Source organism: Anser brachyrhynchus, assembly GCF_964034855.1.
Source record: "Anser brachyrhynchus genome assembly, chromosome: 1".
NCBI classification, from domain to species: domain Eukaryota; kingdom Metazoa; phylum Chordata; class Aves; order Anseriformes; family Anatidae; genus Anser; species Anser brachyrhynchus.
The window spans coordinates 167,314-180,456 of NC_137694.1; the positions used below are offsets into that span (position 1 = coordinate 167,314).

Genomic DNA, 13,143 nt, shown 5'->3' on the forward strand with positions numbered 1-13,143 from the left:
TCTGTTGCAGATATGAGGAAAAGGCCAAGTGGGTTGAAAGCAGGATAAGAGGAAATGTGCATGACATTTATTTTTAATGTTTAAAGCAGCATTCAGGTGACAATCCAATGCAAACTGAAGCCCTCCCCTAACAGTGTGTTCCAGGTTAGATGTTCAACATGCCACTATAGGAGTTGGCTGTTGATATGCAAGTCCCATCACATCAGGAATAAATCAAGGACTTGTTGAGCATTGCAGCCTGTGAGAAGCTGCAGAAACACATCCCAACACAGTGCCAAATGCCAGCAGCAGGGGTGTGGAGGACCCCGTTATGGCACCTTTGGCTTCCAGTGTAGCTCACAGGTTTGTTGTGGCCTGTCCTGCACCTGGACAAGAAAAAACTCATATGAGCTCCTGAAGGGCACTACAGCATCCCTGCTTACTGTTTGAGACTGTTTGAAAAAAAATCACAGTCTCTGTCTGCCAATCATGGGAAAGACACATTATGTTTTAGGTAAGACGTTATTTTTAATTCAAAATTTCTGGAGATTTTTAATCTCCCCCCCTTCCCCCCCCCCCCCCCCCAATTTTGCTGTGTCTTTTTGGTAACCAAAGTATAGATGATCATGTTTTGGTCTCTTCCAGCCACTGTGTTCCTCTGTGGCACAGCTGCAGAAACATTGCCATGCCTGCAGGCATGCATCTTGAACACCTCCAGGGATGGGACATCTACAACTTCTCTGGGCAAGCTGCTGCAGTGCTTTGCTACCCTTACAGTGAAGAATTTCCTCCTAATATCTAGTCTAAATCTACCTTCTTTTAGTTTAAAACCATTCGCCCGTGTCCTATCATTATCTACCCGAGTAAAGAGTCCTTCTCCATCTTTTTTTGTAAGACCCCTTTAAGTATTGAATGGTAGCAATAAGGTCTCCCCAGAGCCTTCTCTTCTCCAGACTGAACATCCCCCAGATCTCTCAGCCTTTCCTCAGAGGAGAGGTTCTCCAGCCCTCTGATCATCTTTGTGGCCCTCTTCTGGACTTGCTCTAACAGGTCCAGATCTTTCTTGTTCTGGGGGCCCCAAACCTGGACACAGGACTCCAGACGGGGTCTCACGAGCACAGAGTAGAGGGGGACAATCCCCTCCCTCAGCCTGCTGGCCACTCCTCTGTTGATGCAGCCCAGGATGCAGTTGGCCTTCTGGGCTGCAAGTGCACACTGCTGGCTCATGTTGAGCCTTTTGTCTACTGGAACCCCCAAGTCCTTCTCTGTAAGGCTGCTCACAATGAGTTCTTCTCCTAGTCTGTACTTCTGTCTCGGATTGCCCTGGCCCAGGTACAGCACCTTGCACTTGGACTTGTTGATGCTACTTACATACCAACAGCCAACTCTTACAGTGGCATATTGAGCATCTAGCCTGGAACACACTGGGTTAGGGGAGGGCTTCAGTTTGCATTGGATTGTCACCTGAATGCTGCTTTAAACATTAATAAATATATAAATAAATAAATATCATGCACATTTCCTCTTATCCTGCTTTCAATCCACTCAGCCTTTTCTGCAACAGAGGAGGGCTAGAAACAAGGGCCTGGGGAGATCTCACTGCAGCCTTTCAGTACTTAGAGAGGACTTATAAGAGATGGAGGGTGACTTTTTACATGGGCAGGCAGTGATAGGATGGGGGGATGGTAGTGTGGGCAGTTGTAAGCTAAAAGAAGGGAAATCTAGATTAGATATAGGGAAGAAATTCATCACTCAGAGAGTGGTAAGGCACTGGAACAGGTTGCCCGGAGAGGTTGTGGATGCCCCAGTCCTGGAGGTGTTCAAGACCAGGTTAGATGAGGCCCTGAGCAACCTGATCTAGTGGCTGGCATCCCTGGCTATGGCAGGGGAGTTGGAACTAGATGATCCTTGAGGTCCTTTCCAACCCAAGCTATTCTATGATTGATTCTATGATTCTATGATTCCATGATAATGTGGCTGCGGTGGGTCCTGTACTGAGCTCAGCATGTGATACATAATCCTGGAACTATAGCCTTGATCCCGACTTGATTTTGCCATTTTCTTATCAGTGATATGCCAAGGGTCAGACATGTGATGACAGTATACTATAAGCAGCCCCTGCTTTCCCAGGCAGTCCCGAGCCTACTGCTGCCATCACAGACTTCCTACAGCCAGCTGATGAGGGGCCAACACCACATCAGCATTGCTGCCGGGGGAGCCCCAAACACCCCATCCCTGCAGGGCTTTCTGCAGGGCCCTCTGCACCTCCTGGTTGCGGAGGCTGTAGATGAGAGGATTCAGCATGGGGGTGACAATGCAGTACAGCGCAGAGACCACTGTGTCAGCCACTGGCGAGTAGCCAGTGCTGGGTCGGTTGTAGTTCAGGTTGGCTGTCACGAAGTACAAGGTGACCACAAGCAGGTGGGCAGAGCAAGTGGAGAAGGCTTTGTGCTGGCCAGCAGCCACAGGCATCCCAAGGACAGCAGCCAGGATGCGGAGGTAGGAGATGATGACAAACAGGAAGGGGCTGAGGCCCACAAAGAAGCTAGCAGCATGGAGTGCCACTTCGACAGGGTGGGTGTTGCTGCATGCTGCCCTCAGCAGTGGGGGAGCATCACAGAAGATGTGCTGGAGATGGGCAGCCCCGCAGAAGGACAGCTTAGAAACCAGGAGTGTATGCACGGCTGAATCCAACATACCCCAGAGCCAGCAGCCTGCAGCTGCCACTGTGCAGACACCCTGGCTCATGGTGTGGACATAGTGCAAGGGCTGGCATATTGCTGCATAGCGATCATAGGCCATGACAGCTAGGAGTGCACACTCGGCCCCTGCGCATGCCATCAGGAAGAACATTTGCACCAGACACCCGCAGTAGGAGATGGTTGCCTGTGAGCGTAGCACATTTGCCAAGATCTTGGGTACTGTCACTGATGAGTAGCAGATGTCCAAGAAGGACAGATGTCTGAGGAAGAAGTACATAGGGTTGTGGAGATGGGGATCCAGGGACACAAGGGCAAGTATTGCAAAATTCCCCAGAAGCGTGACCAGGTAAATAACCAGAAAAAGGACGAAGAGGAAGGGCTGGCCATGGGAAAAGCCCAGAAGCATGAACTCTGTCACCCGAGTCTGGTTCTCTCCTGCCATGGGGCCAGCTGGTTTGGTCTGCAGGCAGAAAGCACTGGGGAGAGGTGGAGATTGTGAGCAACGGGACTGATGCACACCCACCCACAAAGCAAGGATTTCACTGGTATAATGGCTTTAGTCCTATCTCCATAACAGTTGAAAGCCTCCCATACTGGTATTTCATAGATGGTGGCATTTTACAGTCAAGAGATGTGTTACTCAGTGTTGGTGACCTGACTGCAAGAGTCACACAGGAGAAACCATGACCATTGTGCATCCTGACTAACCTACACTTCCTTGGTTCACCCACTGCATTGAAGAAGACCCAGCATGTCTTTCTTTTTCTCCTGTTTGCACTTATGGTGACCGCACGCTTCCCTACTTCATTAAGGTCCCTTCCCACCTGAGCCACTCTATGATATGATTCTATGTTAGTACTCTATAATATTCCTGAATCAGAGAATAAGGTAACTGGCCAGTGTAGCAACCGCCACTGAGCATGTCTTTGCCAAGAACTCTAGCTGCTGCTGGGTTCTGGACTGGTTTTCACTGACAGCACCAGGTATGGCTGGAGTGCAAGGTGGGGTACTGCACATCATTGAACTCAAGGAAGTAGTTCTCTGCTATTCTGACATGGAAATTGTACACTTCAAAACAAGACGCCATCATGTCTGCCTGCCTGCATCTGTAAAGGGTATCTGTGAGCAGCTTTTCCTCATGGGTAACAGTTCAGTCTTCTCTGACAAACCTCCTGTGATCAGGATTCAGCAATGTCCCCACACAAGCTATCAGTTCCTGTCACTCTCCATTTAGTGAACATTAGAGATATTTCCTGATGCTTATTCAGGGTTCCATTGCCATTATACAAGGCCAAAGGGAATATGCCACACACACACACAAAATCCCTTTCTCTTTAAAGACGTTTTTAGCAACTGATTACAATTGTCCTGTCTCTTCACTATATTAAATAACATGATTAAATTATTTCAGGCAGAAATCCTTGCTTAGCATTCATTTATACATTTTTAATTTCTCTGTCCAAAGCATGTAACACAGAATCACAGAATGCTGAGTTTGGAAGGGACCTCTGGCGATCATCTTGTCCAACTAGGGCCATCTATTCAACCAGGGCTACCCAGAGCTGCTTACCCAGGATCATGTCCAAATAGCTTTTGAAGACCTCCAAGAAGAGAGACTCCACAGTTTCTCTGGGCAACCCGTGCCTGGTCACCCACACAGTGAGAAAATGTTTCTTGATGGCACCGCCTGTGTTCCAGTTTGTACCCATTTCCTCTTGTCCTGTCAGTAGGCACCAATGGAAGGAGCTTGGCTCTGTCGTCTTTGCACCCTCCCTTCAGGTATCCCCTCCCAGCCTTCTCTTCTCCAGGATGAACAGTTCCAGCTCTCTCAGACTCTCCTCATAGGTGAAAAGTTCCAGTCCCTTCATCATCTTTGAGACCTTTCATTAGACTCTCTCCAGCATGTCCATGTCTCTCTTGTACTTGGGAGCCCAGAACCAGACCCAGCACTTGAGGTGTGGCCTCCTCAGTATTGAGTAGAGGTGCAGGATCACCTCCCTCGACCTTCTGGCAATACTTTGCCTAATGCAGCCCATTATATTGTTAGCCTTCTTTGTGGCAAGTGCACGTTGTTGGCTCATGTTTGACCTGTATTCTACCACGACCCCCAGGTCCTTTTCTGCCAAGTTGCTCTCCATTTGTGCAGCCCCTGTCATATATTGCAGCATGATGTTAAAACAGTGAGCAATGGAGAATTTACTGCTTTTTCTTGGAGGTTTTTTTTTTTCCTTAGGCTCTCTAAGAAATTAAAAACATTGCTAAATTTTTTGTGCATTTTTTTTTTTCTGATGGAATTGCTGGAATGTCAGCTCTGTCCCATTTATGCTTTTCAGGTCTTTCTCTTCCAGATTAGGTAGTCTCTATTGTGATAGTATTTTCTCCTTGTTTCTACACTTGCACACTGTGATCAGTCTTAGTGTTTGTTTCAATGTGCTAAGCAGACTAAGAGCTTTAATGTTTCCATGGTGAAGTTTACTATTTTTAGTTCTGTTTCATTTCTGTTACTCTCTATTTTTTTGGTTCTAATTTTAATACTGAGAGGAAAACTTTCAGTCAAAAGGTTAATTCACCATAATCATGGAATCATTTAAGTTGGAAAAGACCCTTAATATTATCAAGCCCAAGCATCACCTAACACTACCAACTCCACCTATAAACCGTGTCCCTAAGCATTACTTCCATTACTCCCAGCCATCCAGATAGTTTTCTACACAGCAAACAGTACATCTGTCCAAGCCGTGAGAATGAGACTGCCCTCCTTGATTCCCAAAGGATCAAGAACTCTATTATCTTGAGATCGCTATGCCCAAGAGAGCCTCCAACCAACACATCAACCACAAGACCTTCCCTGTAAACAACAGGTCTAGTAGGACATCTTCCCAAGTCAGTTCTCTCACCACCTGTGTCAGGAAGTTACCGCCACACATTCCAGGAATCTCTTAGTCTGTTTCTTCTCCACTGTATTGTATTTCCAGCAGACAACTGGGAATCACAGAATCACAGAATGGCTGAGGTTGGAAGGGACCTTTGAAGATCATCTAGTCCAACCCTCCTGCCGAGCAGGATCACCTGGAGCACATTGCGCAGGACGGTATCCAGGCGAGTTTTGAATACCTCCAGAGAAGGAGACTGCACAACCTCTCTGGGCAATCTGTTCCAGTGCTGTCACCCTCACAGTAACGAAGTGCCCTCTCATATTCAGCCAGAACTTCCTGCGCTTAAAGTTGAAGTCTCCCATGGGAATGAGTGTTAGCAATTGCAACACTTCTCCTAGTTGCTTATAAAATATTTCATCCTGGTTGGGTGGTCTATAGCATCCTTCTACCACAATAGCTCCCTTGTCGACCTTTCTCCTGACTTACCCAAAGGCATTCAACCCTTTCATCACTATAAGTAAGCTCCATAAAATCAAGACCTTCCCTCATATAGAGGGCTACTCCAGCTCTGCCTACCCTGCCTATCTGTCCTGAAAAGTCTGTACACATCCATATTAGCACATCCAATGACATAAAAACTTGATACTCCATCTTGAGTGTGGGTGCTGCAACGCTGAGATGCAACTGCTTGGTCAAGCTCTCCAGCAGTGTCCAAAGTCATTGTATTCTTTAACAGTGTTTTTGTTGTTGTTTTAATTACTATTTCTGCATATGTTTGACTGGTACATAAGGACTATATCATCCATTATTCTGGAAATTAGGAATGATCTCTTCCTTCAAGTCAGTCCACAGCCAAAGCAATATGGATTTTGATGCAAGAATAGCACAGCTTGTTTGGCCCAGTGTTGCTTTGGTCTTGAAAGCAACCAGTATCATGTTCCTGAGAGAGACAAGAGCTGGAACAGCACATAGCAGTGTTCCCCTGGAAACATCTCCTGTCTCCATTTGTTCCTGTCTGCAAAGCTGCATAATGTGCACATTTCTCTGTACAAGTTCAAAACTATGTATGCATGAACATTCACAGCACTGAGGCAGTTAGTTTTGGTAGGCCATAGATGCCTCCGTGGTACAGGTGTGAGTGCATGCTCTGCTAAGGACCTTGTCAGGTGCTTTTACTACTGACCTGCTAGCCAGCAGCAGGAGTCTACTGACAAATTATAGTGGAGATGGCTCCAGTTAAGGTGGGGACCTCCCTGTTACACAGGAGGGACAGGGGAATGTCAAGGAGTGCTAAAAATAAGAATAAATTCAAAGTAGGAGATTAGGTATGTAAGGGCTAGTCATCTGTTTATGTTCTGAGCTCAACCCTTGAAAATAAGAGTAGGTGAGAAAGAGGTGAGTGAGCCCATCACATGATGTCAATGAGCCCTTGGGTCGATGCAAGTACACAGTGATGATATGTCAGTCATGGTATTTCCAGCAGCCGCGGGGAATTGTTAGTTCTGCTGCAGGAGTGAGAGAGGGCTGGAGACCTGCCCATGATGTACTCCCCATGCTGACAAATTTAGACTGGATTAGGTGTGAAGGCACAGGACTACAGTGCAGACACAGAAGCTTCACAGAAGCTGAACCTAATCTTTCACCATCGTATGGAGCAATGTAGCAGTCAGTGACACAGCCACATGACAAGAAATGCCTGATTTAAATCTTTTGTCCTCAGACATCCTGTACACAATGAAATGGAAACATGGTAGGAAAATCTTCCGTCCTCCCTCACACTGCACAGGATTGAGCCTTGAAAGTCTCCACCTTGCACCAGCTCCTTTCCTTACCCTCTCACTTGCACCGAAAAAGATTTCTCAGGGTCACTAATGACCTCCAACTGTTTCCCAGTAAAGCTACACCACTGTCCACTGCTGACCGGCCCCAAAAGGCTGGATGGGTGAGCAGAGAGGGAGCACTGGTGCTGTTAGTGCTGGGGAGGCAGTTGGTTTCTCTCGCTCCCCGTAGGTGGAGGAAGGCACTGTTGATTGGTGTGATAGCGATGCACTGGTTTGAGACCCAACTTACCACTAGTGCAATGCCTAAAGAAGGTGCTTTACATCACCTCAGTGCACTTCTACATAGATCCAGCATTTTGGGGTGCAATGTGTCACCCTACCTCCTACAGGAAGCCAAATATGCTGTGTGCCCACCCAAGGAAGCTAGCTGCTCCTGGAGGAGGATGTGGCTTTCTTCTCCAAGCTATCAAGGCCCATTTGCACCAAGCTGAGCAGACCAGATAGCCTGGAGCAAGTAGCCATGGGAGGTAGAATCCTGAAACTTGGGTATGGTCCAGGACCAGTTTGAGGTGATGGCTGAACTAAGGAAGCCAGCAATAATGCAGGACTAATTTATTCTGAAAAAGACTGGATTATTTTGCTTGAGGCATCACTAGCAGCCACAGCCTGCTTGCATGCCTGGAACACCTAGGAGCCCTGGGTGCCATACCGTGTGCTGACAGGATCCCCTGAGGTGGTCCCACCATGAGTAAGACCCCTAAGAGCATCCCACCATAAACAGGACTGCTGTCCCCACCATGGGCAGTGGGCCTGCCCTTCCTGCACTCCCTTACCTCCATGTCCAACAGCAAACTCTGGCAGACATCCAGTGCTTGCTACAAGAGGAAAACTAGCAATGTTCATGAGTGCTGCCCACAGCATCTTACCTGCATGAGGAAGGGCCTCTGTGTCCGCTAGGCTTGTGAGCAGAGGAGCTGCTTTTAACCTCATGAGGACCCTGGGGGAGAGGCTTGCAGAGGTAGTTCTTGTTCATTGGCAAGGAGCAGAGACACATACCCCAGTCAGCCTACACAAGTGGGATCTGAGCCATTGGGATGAAGCCCTCCTGACACAGGACTCACTTTGACCCCACATGCTGCTCCAGGCTGTGCCAAGGGCAGCTCAGCCAGGCCCTGTCTGAGAGAGCATTTTCAGGGAAGCTGGGCTGACAGGGTAGAAGCACCATGACAAAAGGACTTTTTGACACAGTCATTTGCTTAGACTTTAAAAAATTTTGCCTTTCTCCTGTGGCAATGATGAATATTTCCTTGTTCCACACAGAAATTCAGTGGCATGGTATTCCCGTGTAACCTGGCTACTCTCTCAGGTTTCTAGATGAGGACACATGTTGGCAGCACTTGGAGAAACCGCCTCCCACACTGATATTTGAAATAAGGCTTTGCTGAGACCATCAACACTTGGCAGAAATATTAAAATATACTGAAATCTTGTCAGATGCCAGAAACTTGGTATCAATTTCTGGCAATCCATGTCCATTTTTTTGTAGTTATTTCTTCAGGGCAGACTTTATGAGGAGAAACTTCAAAATTGTATCCTCCTCTGCTCTACCAAGGCATATCAAATCTATCCTTGGGTTGTGTAACCACGAGGTTTGGGCTCAGATCCTGTGAGTACTAAGCAGTTCTGGAGATCAGACTCAACTGGGTGCAGAGCCCTTAACTTGTCCAATTGTAATGGCTGAGCTTTTCAAAAAACAAATACACTATTGTAAAAAATCGTGAACTTCTCTATGTTTCCCAGTTTGCTTTGACAGATGTATCTTTACCAGCTTAAGAATTCTTTCTCAAGCAAAAACCACCATCGCTTATACCACAGCTCACTATAGCTGTAGTGCCTACTCACTTTTAATGGACTGCACCTGGACACAAATGTTTCCTTTGGACACAGAGCCAAGGAAAACAATGCAATTCATGATGTTGTTCCAGGTGGCAGTAATCTGCCTGCACGGTCCAACCACTGCCTAAAACACAACCAGCTCCATGGTCAGACAAGGCTGCTCTGGGCTGTATCCAATCAGGCCTGGAAACTGCCTGAAGACAGAGATGCCACAGCCTCTCTGAGACCCTGATCAACTACCTCACAAGCTTCAGAGTCACTGTTGTTCCTTACATCCATTCAGAAGGAAGTATATTGAACTTGAAATATCTTTGCCTGTTGCCTGACTTTTGCCTACTGCCTCTCTTCCTCTCTCCAAGCCCATTGTGAAGAGCCTGGCATTATTTTCTTGATATCCTTCCCATATGTACAGTAAGGCTGCTAGCTGATACACACCGAAGCCATTTCTTCTGCAGGCTGAACAAGCCTAGCTCCCTCAGCCTCTGCTCACAAGGCAAGTGCTCCAGTCCTGGTCATCTTGGTGGCTCTCTACTGAAACTTTCCTCCAGTTTGTTGACATATTGTTCTGGGGAGCCCAGCACTGGATCCAGTATCTGGATATGGTTTCAGGAGTACCAAATAGAGGGGCATAACCACTTGCCTCATTCTACTTTCTTTGCTTCAGTTCACACAGCCCAGAATGCTCTTGGCCACCTTTGCTGCCAGGGCAAACTGCTGCATCATATCCAGCTCACTGTCCAACAAAGGCTCCTAGGGCCTTTTCCACAGAGCTGTTACGTGGCCAGGCATCCCCAGCCTGTCTTGTTGCCAGGTGCTCTGTCTTTCCAGGCATAGAACTTAGCAGTTGTTCTTGTCGAATTTCATGAGGTTCTTGTTGGCCTCCAGCAGGCCTCCAGCCTGCCCAGGTCCCTCTGGAAGGAAACCCTTGAACATACACACCCTCGATTTGGTGTCACCTGCAAATTTGACAAGAGTGCCATCTCTTCCATATAACTAATGAAGATGCTAAACAATACAGGTGAGGTGGACAGATACCTGCGATGCTCTACTTGTCACTGGTATCCAGGCAGAGAATGACTTGTTAATCACCATTCTCTGAACCTGATGATCCAGATAATTTTATACCACTGCTTTCACTGATATCACTATTGCTTTGACATATGCAAGCTGAATGCATTTTTCTTCCTGTTTTTTCTTCCTGTCTTTTTTTTTTTTTCTTCTTTTTTTTTTTTTTAAACACACTTCTATTGGCTGGGCAACTCCATTTGCCCAGCCTTTCTGTGGTCATGTCTGATTGAGGAGCTCAGTGCTTTGTTGATGGCAATGTTTCTTCCTGTTGTCTGCAGCAGGCTTGTGCTCTCTTTTTGTTTGTTTGTTTGTTTTTTCCTCAGTGATTTGGACTATTACTGATGTAGTTTTGATGGTGCTAAAACTGCTCTGCCAGATGTCATCCAAACAGTAGTTCCAATAGTTTTAATACAAACTGGCTCAGCATTGTGTTCTCTTTTTCCCCTGAATATCCCTGTTTAGAAAGCTCCATGGGCAATATTCTTCATGATTTTCTTATAAATACCACAGTTTTAGCACTCAGACTTATTTGACAGAGATTATAGGAAAATGCCTTCTTTTACTATAGCATCGACACAATTGAGCATACCAAACTTCCAGCTCCCTTGTACGAGTCAGTCATTGCCATACATTGCCCAGTGGTTTCTGTGGAGGCTCTGGGGCTGGAGCACAGGATGTATGCAGAGATGCTGACAGTTCGATTTGTTCAGCCTGAAGAGCAGAAGGTGAAGGGGAGACCTCATTGCAGTCTGCAGCTGCCTAATGCGAGCAGGAAGAGATGATGGGGACAGATTCTTCTCACAGGTGCATTGTGATGAGAAGGGGCAACAGGCCCGAGTTGTAATGAGAGACATCCCCCTCTGGGAAGAAAAATCCTTCAAGCACTATATCTAAGCCCTGAGAAGCTATGGACTCTTTGTACTTGGAGATACTCAGCCCTCACCTGCCCACAGCCCTGAGCAACCTGTGCTAATGGGTCCTGATCTGAGCAGGGTTGGACCTCTTTCCCACTAGCGTAAGTCTGACCTCTGAAATTAAATTATTATCAGGTTTTGTAAGAACATTATTTCAGATTTCTCTCATTGCTTTTTTTCCAGTAAAGAGTTGAGTTTCCTTCAAGAAGTATATGTGTGTGTGTATATATATATATATATTTTTTTTTTTTCAGATAAATTGCCTGGAATACTCTGCTAACTAGACCAGTCCATAAGCAAGAATAAGGAAAATCTGGCATTTCCAGTTCGGTCTGCCCAAGATAGGACAAAAGCCTCACACTGTATCTTCTGAAAGTGGTAATGGAATACAGTGTGACATTTGTTTCTAAGACTTGCATTTATTTATTAATTTTCTGAAGAAAACTGCAGTGCCTCAAGCTACTCTGTAGCAGGGAACAGGCATGACTGGTTTGATACTGTGTAGTGAGGTGGGGGTGTTGGTCTCTTCACCCAAGCAACAAGCAGCAGGACAAGAGGAAATGGCCTCAAGTTGGATCAGAGGGTATTCGGAAAATATTCTTCACTGAAAGGGATGCGAAGCTTTGGAACAGGCTGCCCAGGGAAGTGGTTGAGCCGCCATCCCTGCGGCTATTTAAAAGATGTGTAGATGTGGTGCTTATGGACATGGTTTAGCGGTAGACTTAGAACTGCTAGGTTAATGGATGGACTTGATGTTCTTAGAGCTCTTTTTCATGCTAAATGGTTCTATGATTTTCATTCCATTTAATTGACCAATAGTATTTACTTTGTGGGAAAAATAAAAAAGTCAGTAATGGTTGCACCTACATAATCCATCTATAAAGAGGGCCAAAGCTGACTTGATTTACTTGTGTTTGCCAGGGGCTGAGAGTTTGCATAAATGGATCAGGCAATGTAAAGTGACTTGTTAACCTGTGGCATCATCCCTGCGTTGCAGGGTTTGGGGGAGGTGTAACAACTTCACAGGGCCCTGTCACCAGCCCCAGGGTCAGCTTTTCTTCCTGGCCAGCTTGCACTAGGAAAGGGATAGGGAAAGGCTGTCCTGTGACTAATGAGCAGCGTTCAAAGGGAGCCTTTTGATGAAGCCTTCTTGCTCCAACTACAAGAAGCATCATGCTCATGGGCTCTCATCCTGCTGGGGGATTTCAATCACCCAGATATCTGCCGGGAAAGCTACACATCAGGTAGTAAGCAATCCAGGAGACTCCTAGAGTGCATTGAGGACAACTTCCTAGTCCAAGTATTAGACAAACCAACCAGAGGAGAAGCGTTTATGGACTTGGTGCTCACCAGTGTGGATGACCTCATTAAAGAGGTTAAGATTGGAGGCAGTTTGGGTTGCAGTGACCATGCCCTGGTTGAGTTTGTGATCTTGAGGGATGTGGGCCTGGCAAAGGGCAAAGTCAGGACCCTCAACTTTAGAAGAGCAAACTTCCAGTTATTCAAAGAATTAGTGGATGAGATCCCGTGCGATACTGTCCTTAGGGAAAGAGGACCTGGTCAGAGCTGGCAACTCTTTAAGGATATTTTTCTTAGAGCGCAAGAGCTCTCCGTCCGCATGTGCAATAAATCAACCAGGGAAGGCAGGAAACTGTTATGGCTGAGCAATGACCTTCTGGTCAAACTTAGGCAAAAAAAGGAACTGCACAGGTAGTGGAAACAGGGCCATGTGCCCTGGGAAGAGTACAGAAACGCTGTCCGGATGTGCAGGGATGGGTTCAGGAAAGCCAAGGCACTGACAGAGCTAAACATGGCAAGGGATGCAAAAAAATAACAAGAAAGGATTCTACAAGTACACTGGCCAGAAAAGAAAGACTAAGGAGAGTGTACCACCTCTGAAAAATGTAGATGGAGGACTGGTAACAAC

At 46.6% G+C, this 13,143-nt stretch overlaps 1 protein-coding gene across 1 annotated transcript; it reads right to left on the reverse strand.

Annotated features, from left to right (window-relative positions):
* Positions 1 to 45: 45 nt before the first annotated feature.
* On the reverse strand, positions 46 to 11,541 carry LOC308181172 (olfactory receptor 5AP2-like). The gene has a single exon (XM_080564013.1). It carries the CDS (start codon positions 3,121 to 3,123, stop codon positions 2,134 to 2,136), a length of 990 nt encoding a protein of 329 aa, XP_080420139.1. The 5' UTR covers positions 3,124 to 11,541; the 3' UTR covers positions 46 to 2,133.
* Between the last annotated feature and the right edge of the window lie 1,602 nt (positions 11,542 to 13,143).

What these genes read in the sequence shown, in the direction of transcription:
- LOC308181172 (XM_080564013.1), bottom strand. Translation starts at nt 3,123, where the DNA reads ATGGCAGGAGAGAACCAGACTCGGGTGACAGAGTTCATGCTTCTGGGC.